Source organism: Antrostomus carolinensis, unplaced genomic scaffold (assembly GCF_000700745.2).
Source record: "Antrostomus carolinensis isolate BGI_N321 unplaced genomic scaffold, ASM70074v2 scaffold6700, whole genome shotgun sequence".
NCBI classification, from domain to species: Eukaryota; Metazoa; Chordata; class Aves; order Caprimulgiformes; family Caprimulgidae; genus Antrostomus; species Antrostomus carolinensis.
In genome coordinates, this window is record NW_010286360.1 from 36578 (window position 1) to 62798 (window position 26221).

The window sequence follows — 26221 nt, forward strand, 5'->3', positions numbered from 1 at the left end:
AGAAGAGCCTATTGAGTGCTGTTTTATCTCACCAAAACTTCCCCTGGATTAATTCCTTCTTGAACTAGAGCATAGTTTTCAAAGAAAAATCTGAACTTTCAGAATTTCCAGTGATAGAAGAGCTGACAAAATGGCTGGTAGGTAATTCAAATAACCTGTTACCGTCAGTGTTAAAAACAGACTAAATTCCTTCCCCAGGAAAACAGCATTTGTTGTATTTTTAGTCTGATTTTTCTTATTTCCACTGTCAAGCAGTGGGACTTGGGACACAAGACTCCACGTTTTACCTACTGGACAAACCTTATTTTTAAAAAAATTAATCTGTACTTCAGATGAATACTAATGTAGCACTGTTAAGGTTCAACTTAACATGTTTTCGATCAGGTAGACTGACTCCCATCTTTCAATTGAAAGAGTTTCTCAGTCTATTCTCATCACCACCACCAGGGCAATGGTATTTTTCTTGAAGTACATACACCTTTCTGGAAGGACTGGGCATGACACTTCAACAGCGAAGCCCATAGCCAGGTCAGGAGCAGTGATTTTTCTTTTTCGAGTGTGTGGCTTTTATCCCAAGAATAATTGTTTTAACCCTCTTGGCAACATGCAGGTTTGAGATGTGGTTTGAGCATCCATCACCCTGTATTGGTCCTTTGTTTCCCATTTAGAAAGTGTGCCACAGTTAACTTGGTTTGGGATATAATCTTGGGTTTGTGCTATCTAAAATGTGTGTATTTGTAGCACGGATGTTTGGTTTTTTTTCCACTTTGATGGAATCAAACAGTTTAGGGCAAAGATCTGTTTCCTGGGAGAGACCTGTAAGAAAACATCTTTCTGGTGATTTCTTATTCACAATTCTTTGATCTGTTGGCTGATTTTTTTTTTTAATCCATTTAATGTGTACCATGTTAATTTTGTTTTAGTCAATTAATAAGCAGTACCACATCAAGTGCTTTATAGAAGACCAAGTATATCAATGCTATTAAATCGACATTCTTAAAATTTATGATTCAAACTTGTAATCTCGTCCAGAAGGATGTCAGTTTAATTTGGCAGAATCTATTTTCCATACACCCAATTTGATTGACATTGATTTTATTACCCCTCTCTAAGTCCTTATTATTAGAGTCCAGTATCAAATATTTTGTAATTTTGCATTGCTCAGCATTAGACTGATAGACCTGTAATTACTTGGGTCATCTACTCATCCCTTCTTGATTTTTCAGTGCAAAATTCTTTCCTCCAGGCTCCTGGAATTTGTTCAGTGCTGTAAGAATTAAAAATCGCAAGAGAACCATTTGCCTCTTTTTTTTTTTTTTTTTTTTTGAGTCTATTCTGTGCAGGTAATCCAGATCATCTCATTTAAATGTGTAATTTTAGGAGCTTCTGTTTAACATACACCTGGGTTGCTAGCTAGTACTTCATGTAGCTTCTTCAGGTGTACATAACACATCTGTTTTCTCTTTATCTCAATTTAAAGTTGAGTTGGCCTAAGCAGACTGGCTTACAAAGGAGATAAAGGAAAGTACAGGTCTTTAACTGGCACTGCCTTTTTTGTAGTTGCAAATTTTATGGGTGTATGGATAAATGTTACAAGCAGGGTATATAGATTTTTTCCATATTATTTTTCATAGTTTTAATCTTTTAAATTTTCTGCTCTGTGAAATGGAGCCTTGTAAAATATGAAATACATACATTACCGACTTGGTTTTGTATGTGGGGTTTTCTTAAGACTGTCAAGTCTTTGATATTTTTTTTAACACTGTTATCACTCACTTTTGGACCTGTTCTTTACTCGATCGTAGGAGGTCCATGGTGTTTTACCTAGCTTGCAGAAAAAGCATTCAGAAAGAGCAGTGGAAATAGCAATATATCAAGGTGTTGTTTTAGGATCATCTAGAAGTATCTCTTGCCTGCCCTACTGAATCACAGCATGCAGTGAACTATTGGATTCCAAATCACAGAAAATATTTACTATTTACAGTGCTGTTCCTGGGAAGTGTAGCATGGGAATGAACTTCAGTGTCTGTGTGGCATCCCACTGAGAGGTCCAGCTGCTTGCTTCTCGCTGCCAGATTGCGTCCAAAGAAATGTTACCCTTTTTGAGTATGTGCAATAAGAGTACATGATGAAAAAACCTGGAAGTTCATACTGCTTCACCGTATTCTGGAACAAATCCTTCTTTTTTTTTTCTCTACCAGTAACAATTTTTAGTTCTTTCCTATCTAGAGTCTGTGTTTCATCTCACATAAGGTGTATTGCTCTTGAGAGTAATTTGAAAATAATGTTTTTAGCTGGATATATAATTTTTCTGGTTTCTTAGCTGTAAATGTTTAGCACACTAAAACTTTATGATGTCTGCCAGCAGTCATAAAGCTTTTCATAATTTTTTTTTCTGAGTTTATTTTCTGTTTACTTTTTTGAGATGGGGGGAAATCTGTCTTCATTAAATGATGGTATTTAGGAAAGATGCTTGAAAATATAAAATAAACCAAACAAAATACAGCTCTGAAGTGGCAAGCTCTACACTGAAAGATTTTTTTCCCTTCAGCTTCGCTGGTACAAAGTGAAGCATATGGCATAAAGCAGTGATAGGAATTTGCAGATTGAAAGAACTGCACCAAGATTTCAGTGGGCTGCAAAGGGTGTGACGTTCAAAGGTTTTTCTAAGATAAAAGGGGTTTTTTGAGTTAACAGAAAGTCAGTGCTCAGTAGACTCACCCTAACGTTTTCATGAGAATATAATCCAGCCAATGTAGCAATTAATATGCTGGATGTGAAATCACAACCAATAGTTTATAAGTAACAGAACTTAAATTTTATTACAAGTTTTATGTATTTCATAATGTTCGGGAGTATATACTAACAAAAGGAAATAATGTTTCTGTGTACCTATTATTCTAAGCAAAATTTTATGGCAATGTAATTGGTTTCTTTATGCCAGATTCTGCAGGCATGCATGCAGACAGCTTTGTTCATGTTGGTGGTACTTTATCTTTCACCTTGGAGAAAATATTTGTTTGTTTCCAGTTGGTAGTGAGATTCAGAAATTATATCTAAACTTAAATAATGTTAGTGGAGAACTACAAGGAAAAGAGTGAATGGTCTATTAAATCTTTGTATTATTCTTGTATTGCATTATGGGTTTGTTATTGATGATCTCTTCCTTGCAGAAGCATTGACAGAAATGAGAATGTTCCTATGAGAGATTATTAAAAATCATTGTGGAGGTTGGTCAGTCCATGTGCCTTGGGAATAACGGTGGTTGGACATGGAAGCCTGTGTTCAGATAGACTGATGTGCATCCCAGGGCCCTGTGTCTGCTACTCCTACTCTCCGTGTACCTCTGAGGGTCAAGAAATGGTTCATGGGGAAAACAGGGACACAAACTCAGGTTATCCAAGCCCCAATCTTTGCATCTCCCTTCCTCTGCAGGGAGGAAGAAGAATGGCTAGAGAATGGGTTCCTTCTGCCTAGGACTGTTGAAGATCAAATATATTAAGGATTTGATATGTTCAGAGGTACAGGGATTGGGGCTGTATAAAATATCTCGGGTAGACCAGAAGAGGAAGGCATGGCACGGAAAGTATCTTTAAAGTATTTCTGCTCCAGGCTTCTTGCTCAGTCAGACTTGTGCTCATTCTTGGCTAATGTCGTGTAACTTGGGTAAGAATATTTTTGTTGAGATTAATTCAACTCTCCAGGAAGACTGGATATGCTTTTATATTCTTCCTGAAGTTAAAATGGTTGGATGGGGATTGTTCCCTGGATATACTGTGGGTTAAAAATAGCCATTTCTTATCCTTATGCCTGCATATGGACATTTTGGGCATGAACTGCGGTGTTTCCATGGATTTTTAGGGTCTTCCATCACATAGTTAGCTGCTTTTAGTGCTTTGATCTGATTTCATAAGACAGAAGTGCTGCCTGTATTTGTGTTACAGCAAATGCTGTATTTTTGGTTGTGTCTGAGAAACACACAGATGCTTTTTTGTAGTCCAGGAGACAAAGAAACAAAGCTTTGTGCTTGGGAGGCAGGATCGGTGCCTCCAGGGTACATCGAGGCACTTGGTGTGCAGCTGCCTTCCCAACCTCCACTCACTCCTGGTGTGCCCGAGCTGGGTTCCCCTTTGCTGCTCCCATGGATAGAAATCTCCTACGAGTGCTGTCCTTCTCTTTGGGAGGGATTTTCACATCTTTCTGCCTGTGAACAAGGGCACTTAGATCCCCTGCACATCGGTGCCCTGGAGGCAGGTTGTCTCTTGGCTCACTGTTCCCCAGATACACCAAAGGGTGTATGAGGAGGAGTGTGGCTGAAATGCAGGACTGCTTGCCTGCCTGCTTGGGCTCACTTATTCTTGAAATTCAATTATCTGTGTGTGCTTTTAAGTGTATGTACCTTAATAATTAAAAAAAAAAAAAAAAAAATCTGTATTTTCCAAATGTGCAAAATAACTTCAGTAGGAGGCTTGAGAAGGAAGGGATCTGGAAGTGGTTGTCTGTCACATTGCATTAATAGAGTTGATGCTGCAAAATTGGTACTTGGGAATCAGGAAAAGATACTGCTCTGTACATGTTCCTGTAGCTCATTGTAGACCCACAGCTCTGTCCCTGCGCTGTGTGAAGGAGAATCTGTAGTGCTCACAGCATGGCCTCGCCAGCTCCATGTTACTTACCCCAGTTATTAACCAGCTCTCCCCTTTCTACTTGCAAACGCAAACAGATCTCACTAGTAAAACAGAAGCTGTTGAAATGATTTTGGCTGCTAAAGTGGGCTCGTGCCATCCCGTGCACAGCAGCAGTTGTTGTACTGTTTCGGTTCTGCTGTCATCTCTCGTACACAGAGGAAAGCTTTAATGCGGTCTCTTACCCTGCTGCAATTTATTCTGTCCTTTCTCTTCCCATTTCCCGACTCCTCACTGAGCAATCAAATGAAATGTAAAGGTGGTTGTCTGTTTCTCAGTCAGCTGCTTCAAGGTTGATGTTAAAACACTGCTTCCTAATTTTTGCATTTTAAACAGTTATAAACTTGTTTATAAGCAGTAGCAAAATGACAAGAGTATGTGTTTTATCATGATTAAGAGGTGGCCTCGTTACTGCTCCGGCAGGTCAGCCAGTTACGTTTATTAGGAACTCGGCAGAAAGCGATCGTGCAATTCTGCTGCTCTCAAGCCTTGTACACACTTTTCAGTGAACTTCTGGGGAAGGCAGGGTGGGGGGTTGCTGCTTTTTGTTTTTAAAGTAGTATCTTCAGAACAGCAATTTAAAAAAATTTGTGTTGGTTTCCATTGTATTAAGGACATAATGAAATTATGAGGAACGGTATAGAGACCATAGAGGAAAGCAAGGATGAAATGAAGAGTGTAAGAAAACTGTTCCTGCTCTTAGACGTTGTTTCTGTGCTTTAAAAAAACACTGAGTTTTTTTCCTTTTTCTTGTGTTTCAACAGGGCAGAGTTTAGGATATGGATTCGTTAACTACATTGATCCAAAGGATGCAGAGAAAGCCATTAACACTTTAAATGGACTCAGACTCCAGACCAAAACCATAAAGGTAAGACAATACAAAACACCTTTTGCTCAGAAAGTGGAGAAGGTAGTTGAAAGGGTTTCTGGCAGTTCCATCACTATTTTAATCTCTGTAAGGGGCACTCAGATAATGAGCTTCTCCTTGGAACAATGGGAGGACACACAGAAGGTGAAATGTCTTCTCTGAAATTGCTGCTATCATTAAAGGGAGGAAAGTGACAGGAAGCTCCTTGAAGCATAGCAGTGAGGTTTAAATGTAGAATAAAACAGCTGTTGTGATACCGTTACCCATAAACAGAGGTGAAGTATGTGATGGTGTATTCAGAAGTCACCCATTTTCTTGTGTTTTAATGGGAAATACCTTGACATAGAACTCTTTTAGTGACACTCATGTTATTATCAGGTGTTGAAAGTATATTTCTCTCAAGTTTCAAGAGTGTGTCATTCTCAAAAAAAAAAAAAAATTTTTTTTCTCAATTTCCCCATCCTTAGTTTGATTTACTCTTTTAAAAGCTGGAGAGATTAGAGATCCCACTGAAGTCTTATTTCAGTGTTGCAATAGACCATCAGTTAGTCAATGACCTTCTTTAGTGGTCTCACATGAAAAGCAAGTTTCTACACTGTCACATTTTTTGCTGCATGGCTGATAAAGCTTTTTTTGAAACAGCTTACGGAAGACTTCCACATCCCAAATTCTGACAAATAATACAGAGTGTGAATCAAAATTGAAGGGAAACAAACAGCAGATCTGATTCAATTTAGCTGAAACTGCTTTGATCATATTTGAATGATGCTTTTGATTTGTAGCATTTTCTTAATTTTTCTTCTCTACTTAAATCGTATTTCAAAGCAAAAAATATTAAACAACATAAAAATAGAATTTTTACTTTTGAAAATATTGGTACAATAATGTCAGTGACTTCATATCTTGTAAAAAATACTGTATGGTTAATACTTTAGTTGTATTTACCCTTTCTCACTAAAGGTTTTAGTTTGGACAAAGTGGTATTCCCTAAAACAAAAATAGGTGCTGGATTCCTTTGCACCTCTTGAGGATTGTTTCAAGCAAGTTTTTCCCTGGTCTGTTTGATCAGTGAAGAGCAGAAGTCCTAAGCTGAGGGTTAGGAAAGTGGTAGAGTAGCTGCATGGATTGCACAGAGAAGACGACTTCCAGACCTCCCTTAGACCAGTCCGGTTCCAGCCCATAGATATGTATGTGGACCATATATCAAAAATGTTCACATCGTGGTTTTTTGGAGTTAAATAGAAAAACTTGTAGGAATATGTAAGGCAAAGCAGCAAAATCTACTGTCTTATCTACTGCTGCAGGTGGAAATAGACGCTTGGACTCAGCAGTTTCTGCTTATAGTGAAAAGTTGAGCACCAAGTTGCTCTCCAAATTGTTTTTAAAGGCACATTATTGGGAAGAATATAGTATTTTGGAAGTACTAACTTATATTTAAAATACTTCATTAAAAACTCACTAGAACTTGAAAAATTAGATCCATTTGTAATGCAGCACTTTTGCATTTTGAACCTTATTCAGCGTAAGCAAAGGTGCTGTATTTCTTGTCTGAAGTACCTATGTTGTTTTACCTCTTTTTAGATTTTGTGAGCCAGCACAATGCTATTGTATTTGAATATTTCATATTATAAATGAAATATAAGCTACGAAAAAGCCTCAAAACTCCAACCCAGTTATTTTACATCTCTTACATGCAAAATTAAATTATTATACCTTCCTTTTTATCGCACATAGTAAGATTTTTTGTTATCTAGGGTCTTCCCCTGCTAAAACATCTTTGCAGAATGTTTTTTCTTCAGTTTCTTTCAATTAAGTATAAATTTTACAAGTACAAGTGGTTTATTAGGTTTGGGGGTTTCATACTTAATAGCTAATAGACTTTTATAGAATACATAATATTTTGTTGGGATCTTGAAAGCTGTTTAATAAGCAATGAGATTGACTTAACCGACATGCACAGGAGCTGTGCAACTTCTTCAGTGATTGGGAAGGTATGTGTAGACTTTTTTAAAAGAAAATTGTTTTCAAGTAAGTGTTTATGCAGTTGCCTAAAACCAACCCAAGGGAGATTTCTATTCAAATAGCTAAGCTTTGGACACCTAATCAGCAGTTTCCAACCCAATTTTTAATTGCAGTATTACATGCAATTACCTCACCTTACCCCCTTTGTATTTTGTATTTTTAATTATGTTTTGCTGTCAGAAATCTTAATAAATTAAGTGACAGGACACTGGGACAGGCTGCTCAGAGAGGTTGTGGAGTCTCCTCTGGAGACATTCAAAAGCCACCTGGACATGTTCCTGTGTGATCTATTGTAGGTGTTCCTGCTCTGGCAGGGGGGTTGGACTAGATGATCTTTTGAGGTCCCTTCCAACCCCTAACATTGTGATAAATTAGGTCTACTTCCCTAGTACTGTGTGATGGGGATGGAGGTTTCCCAGTGCCCACGCTGAGTGGCGAATTGTGTTTTTACTGCTCCTGGCAGCACCCGTGTCACCGGAGACAGCCCTTGTTCCCAGTGGGTTGCAAAGCAGTGAGAAATCCTACTCAGTGCTGCTGAAGCCTCCTAGCTTGCCTGTTGCCCCCACAAGCCCCTTTCCAGCATCTCACTGTCATTCATTATAAAGTTGAAGTATTTTAGTTTGTGGAATTACTCTATTTCTCAGAGTTAAAAGGAAGGAGAGGATTTAGTCGAACTAGATGCCCTTTACACTTATTAAAAATGCACTTTTGGTGCATTGAAAAAGCTTGTCTCAAAAGAACATGTAGGAAGAAATTTGGTGGCATGTAGTTTTATAGGCTAAAAAAAAAAGATTTAATTAAATACTAGAATAACATGGAGCTGGAAAAGCGCCTTGAGTGTTACTTTATTCTGTTTTCTTCATGAGTGTGGTTGGTTTAAATGTCCCAGAATGAATCTGTAATGTCCTGTTGATGGGCAGGCTGAACCTCAGCCTCTGCCCATGTACACTGGCTAGCTGCTAGTAGCATTTCTGACTGCCTTTTGTTTGGAAGGTGTTTTAATGGAAAGTTGAAATGAATAATCTGTGAAAGCCCTTCTACGGGGCGCATTACTTCTGCTTCCCAAGGTCACCTTGGTCCTGCTGGCTGTGTCCTGTCTCCTTGCTCAGTCATGGGCTCTGCTGTCCCTTGCTCCTAGACCAAACATCAGCTGACTATGAGGGCTCATATTTGCACTCATTTTTTGACCCCACAAGAACTTAATTCCTGTTTAAAAAAAAAGGCATATTTTTTGCATGTGTCCCCAGATCCTGTCCTCTACACTTCTGTAATGTTTTTGTGGCAGCTTAATGTTCTCTCTCCTGATGCCTTGCAAAACAGCCATGCAGTCACAGGAGGAACTGGTTTTATAGCAGGATCAGCAGAACAGCTAGGCACAGTCTGCTCTCAGATGTGTGGCCTAAAATAACTGAAGAAATGTTCTTTTTATTATTTCATTGTTACAATAAATAATCCCTTTTTACTGTAGCAGCTAAAATATTTATGTGCATTTTATTTAAGTCAATGATGCCCTTTCAAGTCAAAGTCAATAGGTGACTATTTACAGAATATCTGTTTGGGGAAAGCATTGAAGGAAGCATTACGTGTTTGGTGGTAATAGGTTATACATGTTATATTCCTCTTCAGCCGATCCTAGTGCATATTTTATTTACACCATTTTGTAGCATCACCATCATCTTGTGAGGGAGAAGGGCTTCACTTTATTTTTCCTTCTAAAGCTTGACATAATTCTACAAAACAGCTTAGAGTGAGAGAAGATACAGCGTGTGTTGAAATAAATATATATTCCAGAAATTGAATCTATTTTTAGAAATTAAATTTGCCCATCCATAAAAGCATATGAAAGGTCACTGCTGCTGTTGAAGATTGCCTGGCAATTCAGTTGCATCAAATATCAGAAGGAAAATAAGATGTGTGGTGCATGGGGCAGAGATTGCTTAAACTGTGCTGCTTTGCCCTAAAAAAAGACAATGTCTGAAAGGAAGTAAAGGAAGCACTTTACAATTTATGTGGGGATTCAGTTGACGTGGCTTCATGTTGGGGGGTGCTGGAACAAGGGTGGAACTGAGTTTTGAAAGGAAGTTTGAAATCTAACAAGAGCTGGTGACCCTGTGAAGTGTGCAGTCTTACATCCTCCTCTCCTTCCTTTTCTCTGTCACCTGAGAAATAGGTTTGTTTGTTTCTTCCCTCGCAGGAGCAGGTAGCGTGCTGTGACATGGCTGGAGCAAAGGGAGAAGGAATCTGCGTTCTCTGAGCACTTGATGCCTTCCAGTTTTAAAATCCATTGAATCTATCAGACAATAAAATACAAACAGATAGGATTTCTCTGTGGTCAGATTTTCTGTAATTACTTTAAATTTCAGTTAAATTATTTAAATAACATGGAATATAGCTACTGCTGTTTTAACACTTGCTATTGTTAGCTCAGAATTCTTGTTTCTGCTTTATTCTCCTGTTTTGATTTATAGGACTGGATGATCCTAGCTTAAAATACAGTAAATAGGGCTGTGGGAGAAAGTACTCCTGTATTTTCCGAAAATAAAGTAGTAACATCTACTACTCCAAAGATCTTGCTATTTATCTTGGGTTTTCTGGCATTTTTTCAAAATGCCAGATATTTCTACAAAATTCAGGCTGTAAATCTGTCTGTGTTAATTGTAATTGTCTGCAAAACTAGAAACCATCCTGTCACTGTAGGGTAACCAAATAACAGCAACCAAATAACAGACTTCTCAGTCCTACAAAGTCATTTGTCAAAAAGATTGCCCTCATGCTGCGCTCGGCGGGTGAAGGAGGCGCAGGAAGCACAAGGCAGAGGAGGAGGAGGGAGGCTGCGGCAGCGAGCGATGGGGAAGGGAGCTGCACCCTGTCCCAAACTGCTTGGGAGGTGTGGGGGGGTTAAACCCAACACTTTCAGGTCTGACCAGAACACGCTGGCTTGCTGACAGTTACAGTAGCAGAGCTCTGGTCTTGGGTCCCCTTGATGCCTGCTCTGCTGAAAACTGTTTTCTGCTTATATCTCCCATGGCCTCCCCAGGGGCTACCTGCCACCAGGCTGGCCAGCCACCAGCTGCAGCTGCCTGTCCCAGTGAAGAAATGGGATGTTGTGCAAGGCTGGGTGGTGAGAGGAGGTGTGTGGAGAGATCTGGGGATACTCTGCTTTGTGGAGGAGCTGCGGAAAATGAAAATTAATAGAGAGGAAAGCACAGAGAGGGCCTAGGTGTTTGGTGAAGGAGAGGAGATGGAGGGTCTGGGGGGGGTGGAGGATGTTGGACTGGTTTGCATTTTTAAGCTTCCCGTGTACACAGGGACATGGTGTGTGCTGCACCCCGTCTGTCACTGGCTACCTTCAGCCAGCCTTCCCCCCTGAGGTCCAGCAGAGCTTTGTAGAGGGTAGAGGTGTAAAAGAGTATGCACTTCTTTTCCCTAAAACTCAGATTACAGACATTTGCAAGCTGCTGATGTGGGATTTAGTTTTTCTATAGTTCCTTTTAAAATTAAGGTGGTTGCTTGTTCTGTTTTGTGGTAGCTCAGAGTTAGTAATAAGAGGGGTCATCTACTGTGGCTGCTGTACTCTGGGACAAAGCCTTGAATGTGAAACTTCAACAATCCACAGAGCTGGAAGGCTTCAAATAAGTTTACTTTGTTTTTGCTCTCTAGGAGCCTCTCTCTGCATAACTTTGTAGTGCTTATTAACAAATCCTCCTCTGCTCCTTGTACCTGTAGTGATGCTGCGGCTCGAAGGACTTTCAGTGCAGCATTTGAAGGTCCAGATTTGGCTCTGCTGCTTTCAGCAGGCACCAGAGAGTCTTTTCCTGTTGGTTTTGTGCATCTTCTCTTAATCGAGATTTCTATTTTAACTGCTTCAGTTTTGCCAATGAATCCTTTTCGTTCCACAGAGCTGGAGCAATTATTTCTCTTAGCCCTGCTCTTGATACAGCTGAGTGCTTCTAGGTTATTATCTATGGATGTCTTTCCTGAAATGATGGGATAGACCGTTGTATCTTACCTGCAATCATAATTAATCCCAGTAAAATGGTATTGAATTGCTCAACAGTAAAGTGCATTGTCACTCCCCTCCATCCCCCAGCCAAGGGCTTAGAGAAGAGAAAGGACAAAGCATTGCAAGCAGTGGATGTGAAAATACTCCAGGTTTCACTCCTCAGCCTCTGGACCAGAGGGTTTTTATGTGCGGTTGTTCTGACAAAGCATGTAGCTTTCACAGGAGGGTTTCTTAAATCTGTGGTTTTGTGCAGAATTAGGGCATGGAGGGGGGCCTGTAAGTGGCTGTGGGCAAACATCTCTTCTGGCTGTAACCCATCCTCTGGTGTTAAGCAGTTTTTACTTCTGGCTTTGTACGTGTGTGAAACAAGTGAGATTGTGCTTATTTACACATGCGAAGCTCTTTGAGCAGTTGTGTGTTTACCAGTGGAATAAGAGGCAGCAAGTGAAGGAAGGTTGTCCCCATTTTATATGTTTCGGAAAAAAAGCAGGTCACCCCAAAAGTCATGCAAGAAGTCCTGTGTCTCAAAGTGTGTTGTGCAAAGAGACAAAGCAAAGCCTTCCAAAATTACTAAGATCACTAAGAAGTTTAGTGGTTTTGAATGTTACACAAACTTTTTTGAAAGCTGCCCAGCAAGTCACTTAACACCAACTGCACCTTACCTGCTCCTGGCTGGAGGGATGTCCAGGGTACCAACGGTGGGGTGGTTTGGTGGCCTGTGGACACCTGTGCTGCCATGCAGCACTCTATTGTTAAAGACTCCTGACTAGTCTCGCGTTCCCCAGGTGAGTAACAGTAGATGCAGAGCAAGACAAACATCTCCTTGGAGAAGTTTTGTTTTTGAAAGACACAAGCTGCTAAGTTGTTTTTCAGCAGATGCTTTGACCAGAGGCAGGGGGGCTCTGCTGGCAGAGCACATCCTTTCAGGGAAGGATGAGGACAGAAGGGAGTTGAGAGATTATTCTGACTTGCACCACAAAAAAAAAAAATCATTTAGGGAGGAAGCTTCTAGAAATGGACTTAAATGTTTGAGAAGTCCAGGATTAGCATATGAGCTGAAGGCATCTCTTATGATGAGCAGCTCTGAAATGGTTAAGTGTCAGTGTTTAAATGGTCGCTGTTGTGTCCAGCACCTCACCTCTGTAAGACAAATGGGATGCATTCATGCCTCTGGGTGCCTGTGCTGTGGGCTCTGACTTGGAAAGACCAGACCACTTCAATTTATGTTCTGAAGAGTCTTGAGGTTAGAAATTTTTCAAAAAGTTTTCTACATGGGAAAATGGGTAGGAAATCAATAGGGAAGATAATTAACTTGGAGATATTTTCTGTGCTTCTGAACAAAAATGAGCATTACCGTGGAAGATATGAAATGCTGGACCTTATGACTCTGCAGTAGTGTTTGGAGACAGTGGTGCAGACTCTTGAGATGGCTGTTTATACTAAAGAGAAGCCCTTACACAAGCTAATGTTCAATGTCAGATGAGAAATATCCTAGCAAATGTTTTTCACAGTTAGTGTATATATATATTTATAGAAACTCACATCTGAGGCCAGCAAGCCATAAAATGAATTGTACGATATTTTATTATCTTCCTTGCAAATTTGACTGAAGAACTCCTAATTTGTCTTACGCAGTGAAACACAACACTGTCGTTCGACCTCCAGCTGTCATACAAATGGACAAACACTTTAATGCTGAGAAATGCCTGTGTCAAATAGTAGCTTGGTGTACTCCACTTATTTGGATTTTTTGTGGTGGCTAGGATTTCAATATTCTTTTATTTTTCAACATGCTATTTCATTATAGGGTGCTAATACTACTGTGAGGGGGGAAAAAAAATCATCCTTAAGTGTGAATATATAAAAAATTAATGCAACATTCTCAGAGTGCTTTGCAGTTTTCAGTGATAAAATGGGAGCTGGTTTTGGCTCCCATTTTAACTCACACAGCACAAGGAGTGTCTGGTCTGGTGGAGGGTCAGGGTGGGTGTTTTCTTCCTTTGACAGCTAATACATGGGAAGACATCCCGTCCTCAGTACTAGCTGAATAATAGCTTGAAAGCAGGATAGCATGGTCTAACCGATCGATTTGTCATTGGCTGACCTGAGAGGGAAGATGAAAAAGATTCAAAAGCAGATAAATAATTGACATTACTAGCCTTGAGTCCATTCAGCTTGCAACCTTTTCTCCTTGATATTAAAGATGCTGAGTTGCTTTTGGCAGCTTCTTTCTTCAGCCCTGGCTCCCCTGTGACCTGAATGTTTGATTGCAGGAAGAAATAAAAATGAGACCTGAGCAGCAATAGGTGTTTGCATGTGCTGTGAGTAGATGGATTTGGGAGTGTGCAGTCTCCTTCCACTGTGCATCTGCATTGCCCACAAGAGTAGAGCATTTTCTGTATGTGGATGTATATATATATATAAAATGTCAGGCACTCAGTTCCCCAGGAAGTGGTGGGTTTTGCCTATTCCAATACTTTTCATCTTCCCTGTAATGTGGTTAATGAGTGTGCCAGAGTGGGAAAACCCAAAGGAAACCCCTGGCTGTTTTCCCAGGAACTTTATTAATTTTGCAGCTCTCAGTTTTGAGGAATAGGTAAGGTCCCTACCCTCACTCCAGAGAGGCTTTTGAGTGTTTTTCAAACTGTTATTCCTAAAGTAGGTTAAACTGTAGGTGTCTGAACCCTTACAGTACCCTCTCAAAGTAAGGCATTTTGCAGAGCATGGAGAGAGAATCTGCTTTTCCAAATGCCCTGGCATGGAGTATAAATGAGAAGCCACTAATATGAAACCACCAAACCAAGCATGGTCAAAACCAGTGATTTTTTGCTTGTTACCTCTAGGTGAAAGCACAGTGTAGTTATTATCTCTGGTTTTCCCCAAGCACCTGGTGAGATGGTAGTTATGTAAAAGCCAAGTGGAGCTGTGTGTGTTCTGGTCCCGGAGCATCAGCGCGGTGTTTGGGACAGTGATTAAGTGACTTAAGTGCTGCACCTCATCAGAGCTCATGGGCTGTGAGGTCCTAAATTGCTGAGGCACCAAGTAGCTTCTACTCCAATATACTTCTCCTTTTCAGCACTGATCTCTGCACCTGAAGGTTTCCCTGCTCATTATGTCTGCTGGTGCCTTTCTGCTGTGCCTGAGCTTGCTTCAGTTGATGCAAATTTTATCTAACCTCTTTTCCACATTTCTTTCCCAAAATAAATTTTTCCACCTCCTCTATAGCCTTCTCTGTAAATGTTAGATTTAAAAGGTTATGTACAAGCATGTAAGTTATAAAGAAGTTGCCAAAAACCTTAAAATCTGGAATCTTTAGAGTTTGTCTGCTATTATGCAGAGAAGATTGTGGAAGCAAATATTAGTCATTCACATCATTTTCTGTGAGTCAATGTCTATTTTTAGGTGTGGAGCACATAAAGACAACTCTTTGACACATAAAACACATAAAGACATCCATTTGACATCATTTGTGTTTGGGCTAAAGCTTGGGAAGAGGGGGAGACAATTGCTGAAAGCATTGTGTTCATGATGGGACCCCCCCTTTTTCCTTCCAAGACACATTTTAAGACATAACGTAGGAATGTACTGATCTGATTATATTTAAATAAATCGAGATGAAGTGCAAAATACTCAGATTTTGATCCAGTGCTATTTCAGATGTGCTGCAAAGTATTTCTTCATGATCTGTGCTGAATACATGCCATTAGGTTTTATCCAGGAAGTGTTTTTATTACGTTAAATGCGTGCATTCTAAATGTGTATATTATTTTAAAAGAGCATGAAGCTTTTTATGCACATATTCTAATTACAAATCTGATTCACAGGTAGAAAAGCAGTTAAGAGATTTGATTTAATAACTTTCCAGAAGCATACATGCAGTACATCAGCTAGATTTTCTTGTTTGCTTGGTCATAATATTTTATGGTCTGGTTCTGGGCTTATAGTGCAAGGAAATTTCTTTTGATAAAGTGCAGCTATGACAATGAGTGTCAGTATACAGTTCCCCGAGCAGATGTTCATTTAGTCTAATTTCACTGGTACTTTACTTTCATCCAGAACAGATCTTGCCAGCTCAGGATGAAAACAAAGAGAGCACAAAAGATCACTCTGCAAATGACCTGATCTGCTTCAGACAGTTGGAGGGTGGGGGGAAATAAAACATACTGAAACTTCAGAGTGCTCCGTATGTGCTAAGGTTGGATACAGTAAATCATCTGTGCACCCACAACCCATAGGGTAGCAGGTTGCACACTAATCTACCTCTGAACAACCCTTTCATTTGTTTTTAAGGTGTCTCTAGATCTTTCTTTGTTCTTCCAGCATTTCCTGGCTTTGGTTTTGCAGAACAGGTAGCAGCTAAGCTTGAGGGTTATTGCTTGTGAAAGGACAGAAAATAATCTGTCCATTTAAAATGTAAAGTGTGGCTCTAGCTTACTAATAACGCTTCCTTTTTTCAATCCATAGGTGTCATATGCCCGTCCAAGTTCAGCATCGATCCGAGATGCAAACTTGTATGTCAGCGGCCTTCCGAAAACAATGACCCAGAAAGAATTAGAGCAGTTATTCTCACAATATGGGCGCATCATCACCTCACGGATTCTGGTTGATCAAGTCACAGGTTAAAAGAAAATTTTTCTTTATATATGTATGTCTTTCTGAGATTTAAGGCAGTATGATTGCAATGCCTGGTTCTTTATAAGCACAACTGTTTGGAGGCAGAGCTGCTGCCTCTTTAATGAGGGATCTGAAAATGCAGGATGTTGTTTACTTACAATCATTATATTAAATATGATAGGGGCTGATTTTGGAGAGCAAAGCTGGGAAGGGAGTTTTTCTTTATAGGACTTTCTTTAATTTGCAAGCTGTGTATTCTGTGAAGTCAAAACCCACATTCAGTTTGTTCATTACATAGATTAAACTGTTCCTACAAATATTCATCTGTTCACATGCTTTTACTTCGTAGGGGTTTCTCGAGGTGTGGGATTTATCCGTTTTGATAAGAGAATAGAGGCAGAAGAAGCCATAAAGGGACTAAATGGCCAGAAGCCTAGTGGTGCTACAGAACCGATTACTGTGAAGTTTGCCAATAACCCCAGCCAGAAAACAAGCCAGGCACTCCTTTCACAGCTGTATCAGTCTCCCAACAGACGCTACCCTGGACCACTTCACCACCAGGCTCAGAGATTCAGGTAATTACCTGGAAAAGAATTGAAGTTCCACCAGTGACGACAATGTGGGGCAGGTGCTGTGCAGGAAAACATGCTTTAGTTGTGTAGGCTGACCTGATTTTCTTTGTAAAATTAAATATTCTTTCGTGGAGAATGAGGAGGAAAATCTGCTGACAGCAGTAGTCATGTTGTATTTACTAAAACAGCTGAAGTACTGTACAATCAGATCTCATGAAGTCTCATAGAAAAAGGGAGGACAGAATAGAGTTACACTGATAATCAAATGAGCAGTGACTATCCTGTTCTTCCTTATTTTTTGGTAATGCTTTTATTTTCTGCTATATTATTACAGTTCTGATGCAGCTTAGACTTTGATGTTAATGACAGTGGATTGGTAGCAGGGAAAAAGCTGAGTCTGTTCCAGTCAGCAGCAGTATCATTAAATTTATTAGCCTGAGATATCTGCTCTTGATATGAAGAGACCTTGTATTAGTCTTTGGTGTGACTCTTCAGATGCTTTTGGGGATGTTACGCTTTGCATTCTGAATATACTGTTTCCATCAGATACGCGAGCCAGAACTAGCAATACATGATGTTCTCATTACTTTTATATTTGATAATAATTTTCAGGCAACCTAACATTCAAATAAAAAGTCTGCCTTAAAAAAAAAAAAAAAAAAGAAAAGAAAAAAAACCACACAAAACTTGGACATATTCACATAACTGAGTTGCATACTGGCTTTAGAGAATTATTTAAAAGTAATTTTAGTTTTTCAGTGATGAGAAGTGCTAATGAATTAAACATCATTTTAAAAGTTAGTCATGGGATACATTAAATTTACGCTTGTTTTTGTGTCTTTGGCACACAGCTGTGTCCTTTGAGATTATCACTGAATCATTCCATGGATAGAAGGACTTTAATGTGATTCCATAGAAAACAGATTAATAATCTGCAAAATTTGGTCATTTAGATTGACATATCGTGGAGGATTAATACTAAATATATGTAATATAATGGGAAGAATGTATTATCTTAAAGCAGTTAGAATCAAGAATTTTTCTAGTTTCAGCAATTTTGGACTTAACATTTTATTTCCAAGTTAACTGTGAATATAAGATTGACTTATCTGCAAAAAAATTATGCCAATATTGTCTTTAAAAGACAAATCAGAAGTGGATTTTTTTAAAACCAAACCCTGGAAATGAAGATTTTTATCTCAGACTGTAGACAAAGTTAAAAATCACTTTAAATGCTTTGGTGGAAATTTAAGCACAACCTCAGACTTAACAAAGCAGGCTGGGAGTTGTTAGGCTCCTTAGATGTGTGGGAAACTTGTTGAATGTTTCTTCTTTGAAAATGGAACGCTATTAATAATAGTTCCATTGAGCGATCTTGCCATCTGTGAGACATTAACCCAAAGACCCTCCTTCTCTTTTCAGGCTGGACAATTTGCTTAATATGGCCTATGGCGTAAAGAGGTAATTAGAATTCCACAGATTGCCAGATGTCCGTGTTGGCACAGATTGGTGCTACAATTTATTTTTTTTAATTCACTAACTTTATTTTTTTTTTAATTCCTTTTTTCTTCCACCAGCATGTCAAATTCTTTTTAAGTTTGGACTTCAGTTGGTTTTGTTACTTTAAAGGCCACACATGCAAATTCTGTGGGTTTTTTTCAACCTTTTTTTTTTATTTACAGGTGGGCTTCTCAAATGGTTTAGGTGCAACAGCTACAAGCATTCAAACTGCAGTTGTCCTTCCAAATGGCACTTTTTCCAGAATCAGAACTATTAACTTGAGTTTTTAACTAATCTCTGATATGTCAAAAACAGAATTACGCTACTATTGTCTAAATCTGTTAAGACCTTCTTTCTACTACATCCGGCTTCACAAGTTTGACCTGAAAATATAGCTGTGTGCACCTTAATCAGCCTTCAGTTTCTTTTGTTACAGGTTTAATACTTTGAAATTTTTTCAATGCTTGAAATTTGTTGGTTTTTTTAATAGCTCTGTGTGTTTGTGTGTATGTGCACGCATGTGTGAAAGTTCAGCTGCAGACATTTACGCTGTTTCGTGAGTATGTTCAATGTTTGATCTGATAGCTAAAAGGAGTTGACGTGCTATTAGCTTCTTCTAACGGCACGCATCAGCGCAAGCGAACCTCACAGCAGAGTAAAGGTGTAGTCTTATTCCTGATGTTACCATAAGATGTCCAGCCATCCCCCACAGTTAAGATGAGAAAATAGTACTTAATCTTCTGAAATGGTCTGCTCACCACGTTTGAAAATTACTTGAGCTTTTTTTTTAAGCTCTCCCTGTAAGATGGTATGGTAAGTATATCTTTACATTAGCTAGTCGTGGGCAGTAACATGGGTTTTCACTACTGCCACAGTAGCTATCGTAGAAATCACTGTTACTTACAAAAGTAATGGTCAAAACAGAGGCAGTGTATCTTTGCAGAAGCACTATTTCTGGTGTTCGTTAGTACATTCGTTACATTCAGGATGTCCTTAGTGGTGGTGGTGATACGGTGAGTCAGAACTTACCACCTGATTCTATCACATGCTGCTTCTACTGTGTTCTCCCCTCACTTATTTCTTGATACATTGCCAAAAACATGGCAAAACTTTGAGCCTCAAGTGTCTGTCAGGTACAAGTCAGTGTCAGAAGAATGAGTTTGTTCAGGGGATTTTTCCCTGGGTTTGCTGCTGCTTTCCCTGGAATTGGATTGTCATGTGGCACAGGACAAACAGGGCTTAGTCTGAGCTAGTGAGGGTTTGAATTTGAAAATTTGATTTGTGACCTACAGAGGGAAATAGTTACCTGGGTTTTTTTAGGTTATGCACCTTCTTTCTTAGTATTCAGAGTCTGCAATGTTAGCCTTAAATCGGGGGGGTGGGGGGGGGTATGTTGTTTTGTAGGCATCTTTATCTCCTCCCAGCAAATCTTGTACTTGCAGTAGCAAACTCTGTATTTACAGCCATAGGGTCACACAAAAAATACTGATAAAAATTTCTGAAACTGCCTTTGATGCATCCATAGTGTAATCTTCCTGGGTCTGGGGATTGGTTTGTTCTTTCCCCATGTTAACGATGTGATACTGATGGAAAATGATATGTGCTGATGTGGAAAAAAAGGCTTTATTGACACTAATTTCAGCTCACTTGCTAGTAGCAAAGCTACTTATACAATAAGTTAGGTAGTATTTGTGTCATACACTTGTGCTGGTTTCTTGGATTTACAACAGCTCCTGTGCTTATGGTGCATAAACAGTTGAAAGCTACAAAGCTCCTGAAGGTTTCCAGGGAAAAACCACTCTACAGTGAACTGTGTGAAGCCTTAACCCTTTACATCAGTGCAGCATTCCTTAAAAATGCAAAACTTTATAGCATACTGTGTGCCATGCACCACTTTGCACTGTACAGATTTTACAAGAACATCATGTACAGGGTAGTGTACACATTAGTGGTGTATTTCATGTTGAATTTAAACACTGCAGAAAAGGAGCATTTGCTGGCTTACATATGTTACTAGCACAGTTGGCACTTGTCAGCAATGGGCTTAAAGTCCCATCTTCCAAATTTCAAAAGAAGTTGAAGCTGTTGGCTTGTACGAGCTCTCAGTCCTGGCCTTGTTATTTACAATTCTACATATGGTGGCAGGAGCAGTATAAATTAGCCTTGTCCAGCCGTCTTTGTTTTCAGCAGCTGGGGAAATACCGTGGGTGAGAGCCATGCGAAGCCATTATGATAATGTTACCAGTTTCAGTACGCAGGAGAGAAATGAAAAGATGGTGAGAGTAGGATTTGCAAAAGTGAAGTTCAGTTGGAAAATTGCCACGTATTTTTAATAAACTGTCTGCAAACCTGTATATAGATCCAAGGATCCAATGGTGTGAGCATTTATGAACTGCTCGTTTATAGCATAGCTACACCCCAGTGGTGTTCATCAGCTTAAGATGTATATTCCAAGTGTCTTTTTTCCTTGAATATACATATAAAGTGCCATCAGGAGTCAACAGAATGGTGAGCAGCCGTCAAGTGTGTAGTTTCTTTTATGGTTATTTTATATACACTGCATAATATTGTACAGATTGCTAAATGTGTGTGGAAATACTACAAGTGTAAAAGGAGATGTTTTAGAGAGCACAAGAGCTCTCTCAAACACTGAGTCCCCCCCCTTCCACTCCCTCAGTCATCACTCAAAAAATCCTGAGTAATTATTATTCAATTCTGGTATTAAAACTCATCATATTGAAGGTACATGTGAAACTGGATTTTTATTAAGATACTTCCTCTGTGCGATTGTTATTTTAAAACATATCCCAAAGTGTCGCTTCAGAAAGCATGTCACTTTTTTTTTTTTTTCAAACTGATGAAAGGAAAATTATGTTGATCCTGAGGGCTGATACTGCTTAACAGCTTCATTAATAACCTGAGTCACGGGCTGCAGTGCACCCTCTTTGCATTAATGGGTGACACTAAATTGGTGAGGGAGCAGGGACAGTTGCTCTGCTCTTGGCCGTGGCTGCCACTGGGGAGACCTTGACAAGCTGGAGGAACGTGGTGAAATTCGGGGAAGGCAAATGTAGAGTTCAGCCCCTGTCTGCTGTCTTCAGATATCTACAAGGGGCATTAGGAAGAAGATGAAGCTGAGCTCTTCTCAGAGGTCAGCTGCGAAAGGACAGGAGTCAACAGTAACAGGTTGCAGCAGGGGAAATTCAACTGAGTATAAGGGAAGATCATTAATTCGCAGTGAAGATGGTAGAGCCCTGGAGTAGGGGCTCCAGCAGTGGACTTCCCATCCTTGGAGACTTTAAAAACTTTCCTCTGCAAGGCCATGAGCAGCATGTCCAGCCTCTATTATTCTGTGGTGGTTCTGTGTTCATAAACACACTACCTGGCTTCAGCTTCCCACTTCAGATGTTTAAGTTGAAAAAACGGGTCCCAAAAGACAATGTGGCGGAGGAAGGTTAGGGTGCTATATTAGATTTCTAGGAGCTTGTCTCTCTGCGTTGACTAGCCGAAGAACCTAGGAGCCTGTCATGGACATGAAGTCTCACAGTGTGAAGGTATTAGCTGACATGCTCATTAATTATATCTATGCACTGTTTTACTTACTCTACAATTGCTGTCTAAATCCTTTAATAAGTGACCAGTGTTAGGACTTTATCAACTAGATTTTTTTCCCAGTGTATGTCAATTAAGGACTATGTTAGGAGGAGAATTAAAATACACCTCTTACAGATGTCTCTAATATTTTTAGCTGAAGAGGCTACTGTTATAGCTGAATCCTCACAGTGGCATTTCATATTAATCCCTTAAAATAAGTCTTGAAGTTTTAGGGTTTTTTCCTTGCAGGCTAGTGAAAAGTACAGTATTAGATCTTCATTGCCCTGAAATAACATTATTTTAGTGATGGGAATAAGTGACAAATTCCTACAGGCCTCTTCAAATGAACTCTTATTGATAGCAGCATGTGTGGGCCCTTTTTGACTTAGATTGTCCTTGAGCATTTCTTTTATTAGATCCTTGTATACATCTGAGTAGGGCTTATCCTTGAAGGGAGATGCATTTATACCCAGATTTGGTCTGGTTTTTAAGTACAGCTCCCCTCTAGTTAAGTAGGAGTTAAGAGACCAAGGGTGGCTGTGTAGTCATCTTCCAGGGATAGGATCAAGAGCCCTCATTAACATTGGCTTATTTATTTTGAAGTCTTGGTTCCGTGTAGCTTGTGCCAAGAGATATATTTAGAATAGACCCCTCTTTTTACTTGGTAGGTTTTCTCCGATCACAATTGATGGTATGACGAGCCTTGTCGGAATGAATATCCCTGGTCACACTGGGACTGGATGGTGCATCTTCGTCTACAACTTGTCCCCCGACTCGGATGAGAGCGTGCTGTGGCAGTTGTTTGGTCCCTTTGGAGCAGTCAATAACGTCAAGGTGATCCGTGATTTCAACACCAACAAGTGCAAGGGATTTGGCTTTGTCACCATGACCAACTACGACGAAGCTGCCATGGCGATTGCCAGCCTTAATGGATACCGTTTAGGAGACAGAGTATTGCAAGTTTCCTTTAAAACCAATAAAACCCACAAATCCTGAATTTCATATCCTTACTTACTAAAATATATATATATAAATATATATACGAACAAAACAAAACAAAAAAAAAAACTCTTCAAGGCTTATATTCAACCATGGACTTTATAAGCCAGTGTTGCCTAAGTATTAAAACATTGGATATCCTGTGAGGAACAGGAAAGGATTTTATAATGCTTAGAAAAAAAAAAAAAAAACCTTTGATGCATTGAATGTTCTTTCATAGCTGTCGTTGTTGAATATAATATACATAGATAACAATGTGCAGGGATTTTTACCCGGCCAGCTAGTTTTACTACCTTCCTTGAAGGTGGGTCTTTTTAAGATGACCATTCACTCATTTGAAAAATAATAAAACAAAAACAATTTTTACAAACTAATGGGATTAAAAGCGAGAAAAAAGATTTTTGTTTTCTTTTCTTTTTTTTCAAAACATTTATTGAATCAGATTGGTAAACCCCCCAGATAAATTAAAGAGGAACAATAAGAATTGCAAAAAGAAGAACATAATTTTGCAACTTTTTTTATTTTTCCTTTTTCTTTTGTATCATGTGAACTAAACAGTCTTCTGTTAGGGAATGGGGTAACGGGGGATACCTGATGACATAACAATTTAAATAACATTAACAATGTTGCCAAAGAGGTGGTCTCTTTGCTGAAAATGGGTTTCAAGAAAAATCTATTTTTATAAAATATAAAGAATTTTTACAAGAGAATCTGGATTTGAGAAAAAAATATTTTGACTGGCTAATTTAGGGGAAATTGACAACTTTGTCATGTTCATACTGCACTGGTAACTTTTTAGAGATCAAGATGTGTGTTTTAAACTGGATTAGTAGATTGTTTTTTGAAGGATGGGCTACAAACAGATGATCTTCGTATCTTTTCATAGCATGTAATAAAAATATTAAATACAGTACGGGAGAGTGTTCTTCCCAGGCACGCAGTTACCCACAGTCAAAACCCAAAAGCAAGGAGATGAGTTGCAAGACAGTTTTTCTTTAAGTCATCAGTATGGGATATCAGCAGAACAAAAGTTAAAAAAAATTAATTTTTTGATCAAAAACTTCCTTGGTTTGAGCAGTAGGTGCTACGAAATTATTTACATATCTTAGTATCATAGTTAAATGTAATGTGTTTAGAAAAAATACATTTGCTTTAAATTTGTTAAGAATTTTCAAATTCACTTTATAGCCCAAGCTAATATAATTGGGCTGTGTTGGCACATTTGGAACACTGTTTATGTTGCTTGAAACACTTATTTATTTAATTGCCGATGTGATGCATATGGCCAAAATCAAATATAGCTAGTTTGGCTAGTCTACTTATTTGTTTACTTAAACTATGGGAAGAAGCATATTATTGTGTCATTTTGTTGTGTGTGTATGTGTATATATAATATAAATATATATATATATAAAGTTATTTTTTCTTTTGGTTAATTTATTATAAGTTGTAACACTTTGCTAGTTTTGTTTGTATATGTCTTAAACTGTTTTCTTATGATACTTAAGTGACAGAGGTATCAAGGTAACTTGTGTAGAAATATTGTTTGATATATTGTCATGTTTGTTGTGAATATTTTTTCTTACTGCACAGTAGAAAAGAAAACAACTGGGTCTTTATTTTAATGTAATTCAGATTGGGGAAAACAGAGCTAAGGGAACAAAATGACTGAGGGGGTGCTCTCCCATGTCCAGTGCACTGATCATTTTAGTATGTTTGTGCTTTGTACGGTTATATATTTAAAACAAAAAAGGGTCATGCTCTTCCCTGAGTACTAGAAACAGTTACTCGCTATGCATAATCTAGTTGATAGTTAAATTTGCTATTGCTTTTCTTGTCTTGTTATATAAAATCTTTTCAATACAAGTTTAGTCTTAATGGTAATAAAACGTTATGGTTATTTATAACTTGTGCTTATTTTGTGCATTTTTTCCATGCTATACCCACTAACTGCATGTAGACTAAGTATTGTTTTTTCACACTGAAGAGGCAAACTTTTGTAGTAGACAAATAACTAAAGCAAAGGCTGCATCATAATTCTATCAGTTTTTTACTTTAACAATGTTAGATTTTAGTTTAAAGGAACACTCATTCAATGTTCAGGGAAACCTTTATACATCATCTGCTATGAATGAGCGCAGTTTGCTGGGAAAGTTTTGATGCATTTGCTAAGCATTAGTGGGGAAGGCATGTCAGAATCTTTTCTCTACGATGTGTTTTACTATCTGAATAATAATAATAATTTAAAAAATCTTTCTTAGGACCAGGCAGTTGTATACTTTAGTTATAATGAATGACTTCATGTTAACCTTGCTAGTTTAGATCATTTCTGAGGGAAAGTATTGTAAATGTTTTTTTCATAACCTTGTTGTGTTTGAATTATTTGTACTTTAATTGTCCAGACAATAAATGAAAGTGTGTAGAATGGCTATGGACTTTCCACCTTTTTAACTGTGTTCAGATGTTTTAGTCATCCCAGCTGCACCTCAAACGAGGTAGATGTTAGAGTCTGATTTCAGAAGCAAGGTCTTCAAGAGAAAAACATACTAGTCAAACCAGATTGAGCATATTCATTATTTGTTTTTCCTTCTGAAGGTTAGAAGGAGTCGGCCATTTAATTTAAGATATTGAACACCAAATACCAAACTGTAACTGTAACTTTATTTACTTGAATGTGGAAGATACTGAAGGATTTCTACTATATACAGTATTTTTACACAATGAAAATATTAACTCAGTCAATATCAACACTTAACAAAAGTAGCGAGCAAACTTCAGCATTAATACAGTTTTTAAGCCATCATTTAGTTTGACTTTTCTATGAATATGCTATGAATGTCATGGAATATGAAACAGTGTGTACATATTATTTGCTGTACAACAGTATCTTTGATCACATTCCAAATTTAATTCTTTTCACCATGTGTTATAACTAGAGTTGATACTTCTTTCAGTTGACTTGTTTGAATCCCATTGATACAGATATTCACTTCATGTTTGTGTTCTGTAACATTCACTAATTGAGAATATGTACTTTGTAAAACTGCAACATTGAATTTCGTAACTGAGATTAGGAAAACTATATCAGAGGGCTGGATGGACTGTGTTGTTCTTCAGCTCCTTCACCTATTAATAAACTCGTGGTTTTGTGAGATTAAGTTACCATGTTGGTTATAATAATTAATTTCAGGCCACTGAATGAGTTTGTTCTTAAATTTACAGCTTGCTTAATTCACCCTTAAATCAACCTGACTGTGCCATAGTAAAAATCCAGAAGTTAATAATTTGCTCTTTTTAAAGAATTGGCTCTGAAAAACATCATCCTTCCATCTATCTATATGTGTATATACACACACTTTTGGTG

At 38.5% G+C, this 26221-nt stretch overlaps 1 protein-coding gene across 1 annotated transcript in view; it reads left to right on the plus strand.

The window, feature by feature from the left end:
* Positions 1 to 26019, plus strand: part of ELAVL4 (ELAV like RNA binding protein 4) — a 62551-nt gene extending 36532 nt beyond the window's left edge. The window contains exons 3-7 of the mRNA XM_010165210.1: positions 5450 to 5553; positions 16043 to 16196; positions 16542 to 16767; positions 18187 to 18225; positions 22527 to 26019. Of these exons, the coding sequence (XP_010163512.1) occupies positions 5450 to 5553; positions 16043 to 16196; positions 16542 to 16767; positions 18187 to 18225; positions 22527 to 22854 (851 nt within the window). The 3' untranslated portion in view covers positions 22855 to 26019. The remainder of the gene's footprint in view (positions 1 to 5449; positions 5554 to 16042; positions 16197 to 16541; positions 16768 to 18186; positions 18226 to 22526) is intronic.
* The last annotated feature ends 202 nt before the right edge of the window (positions 26020 to 26221 follow it).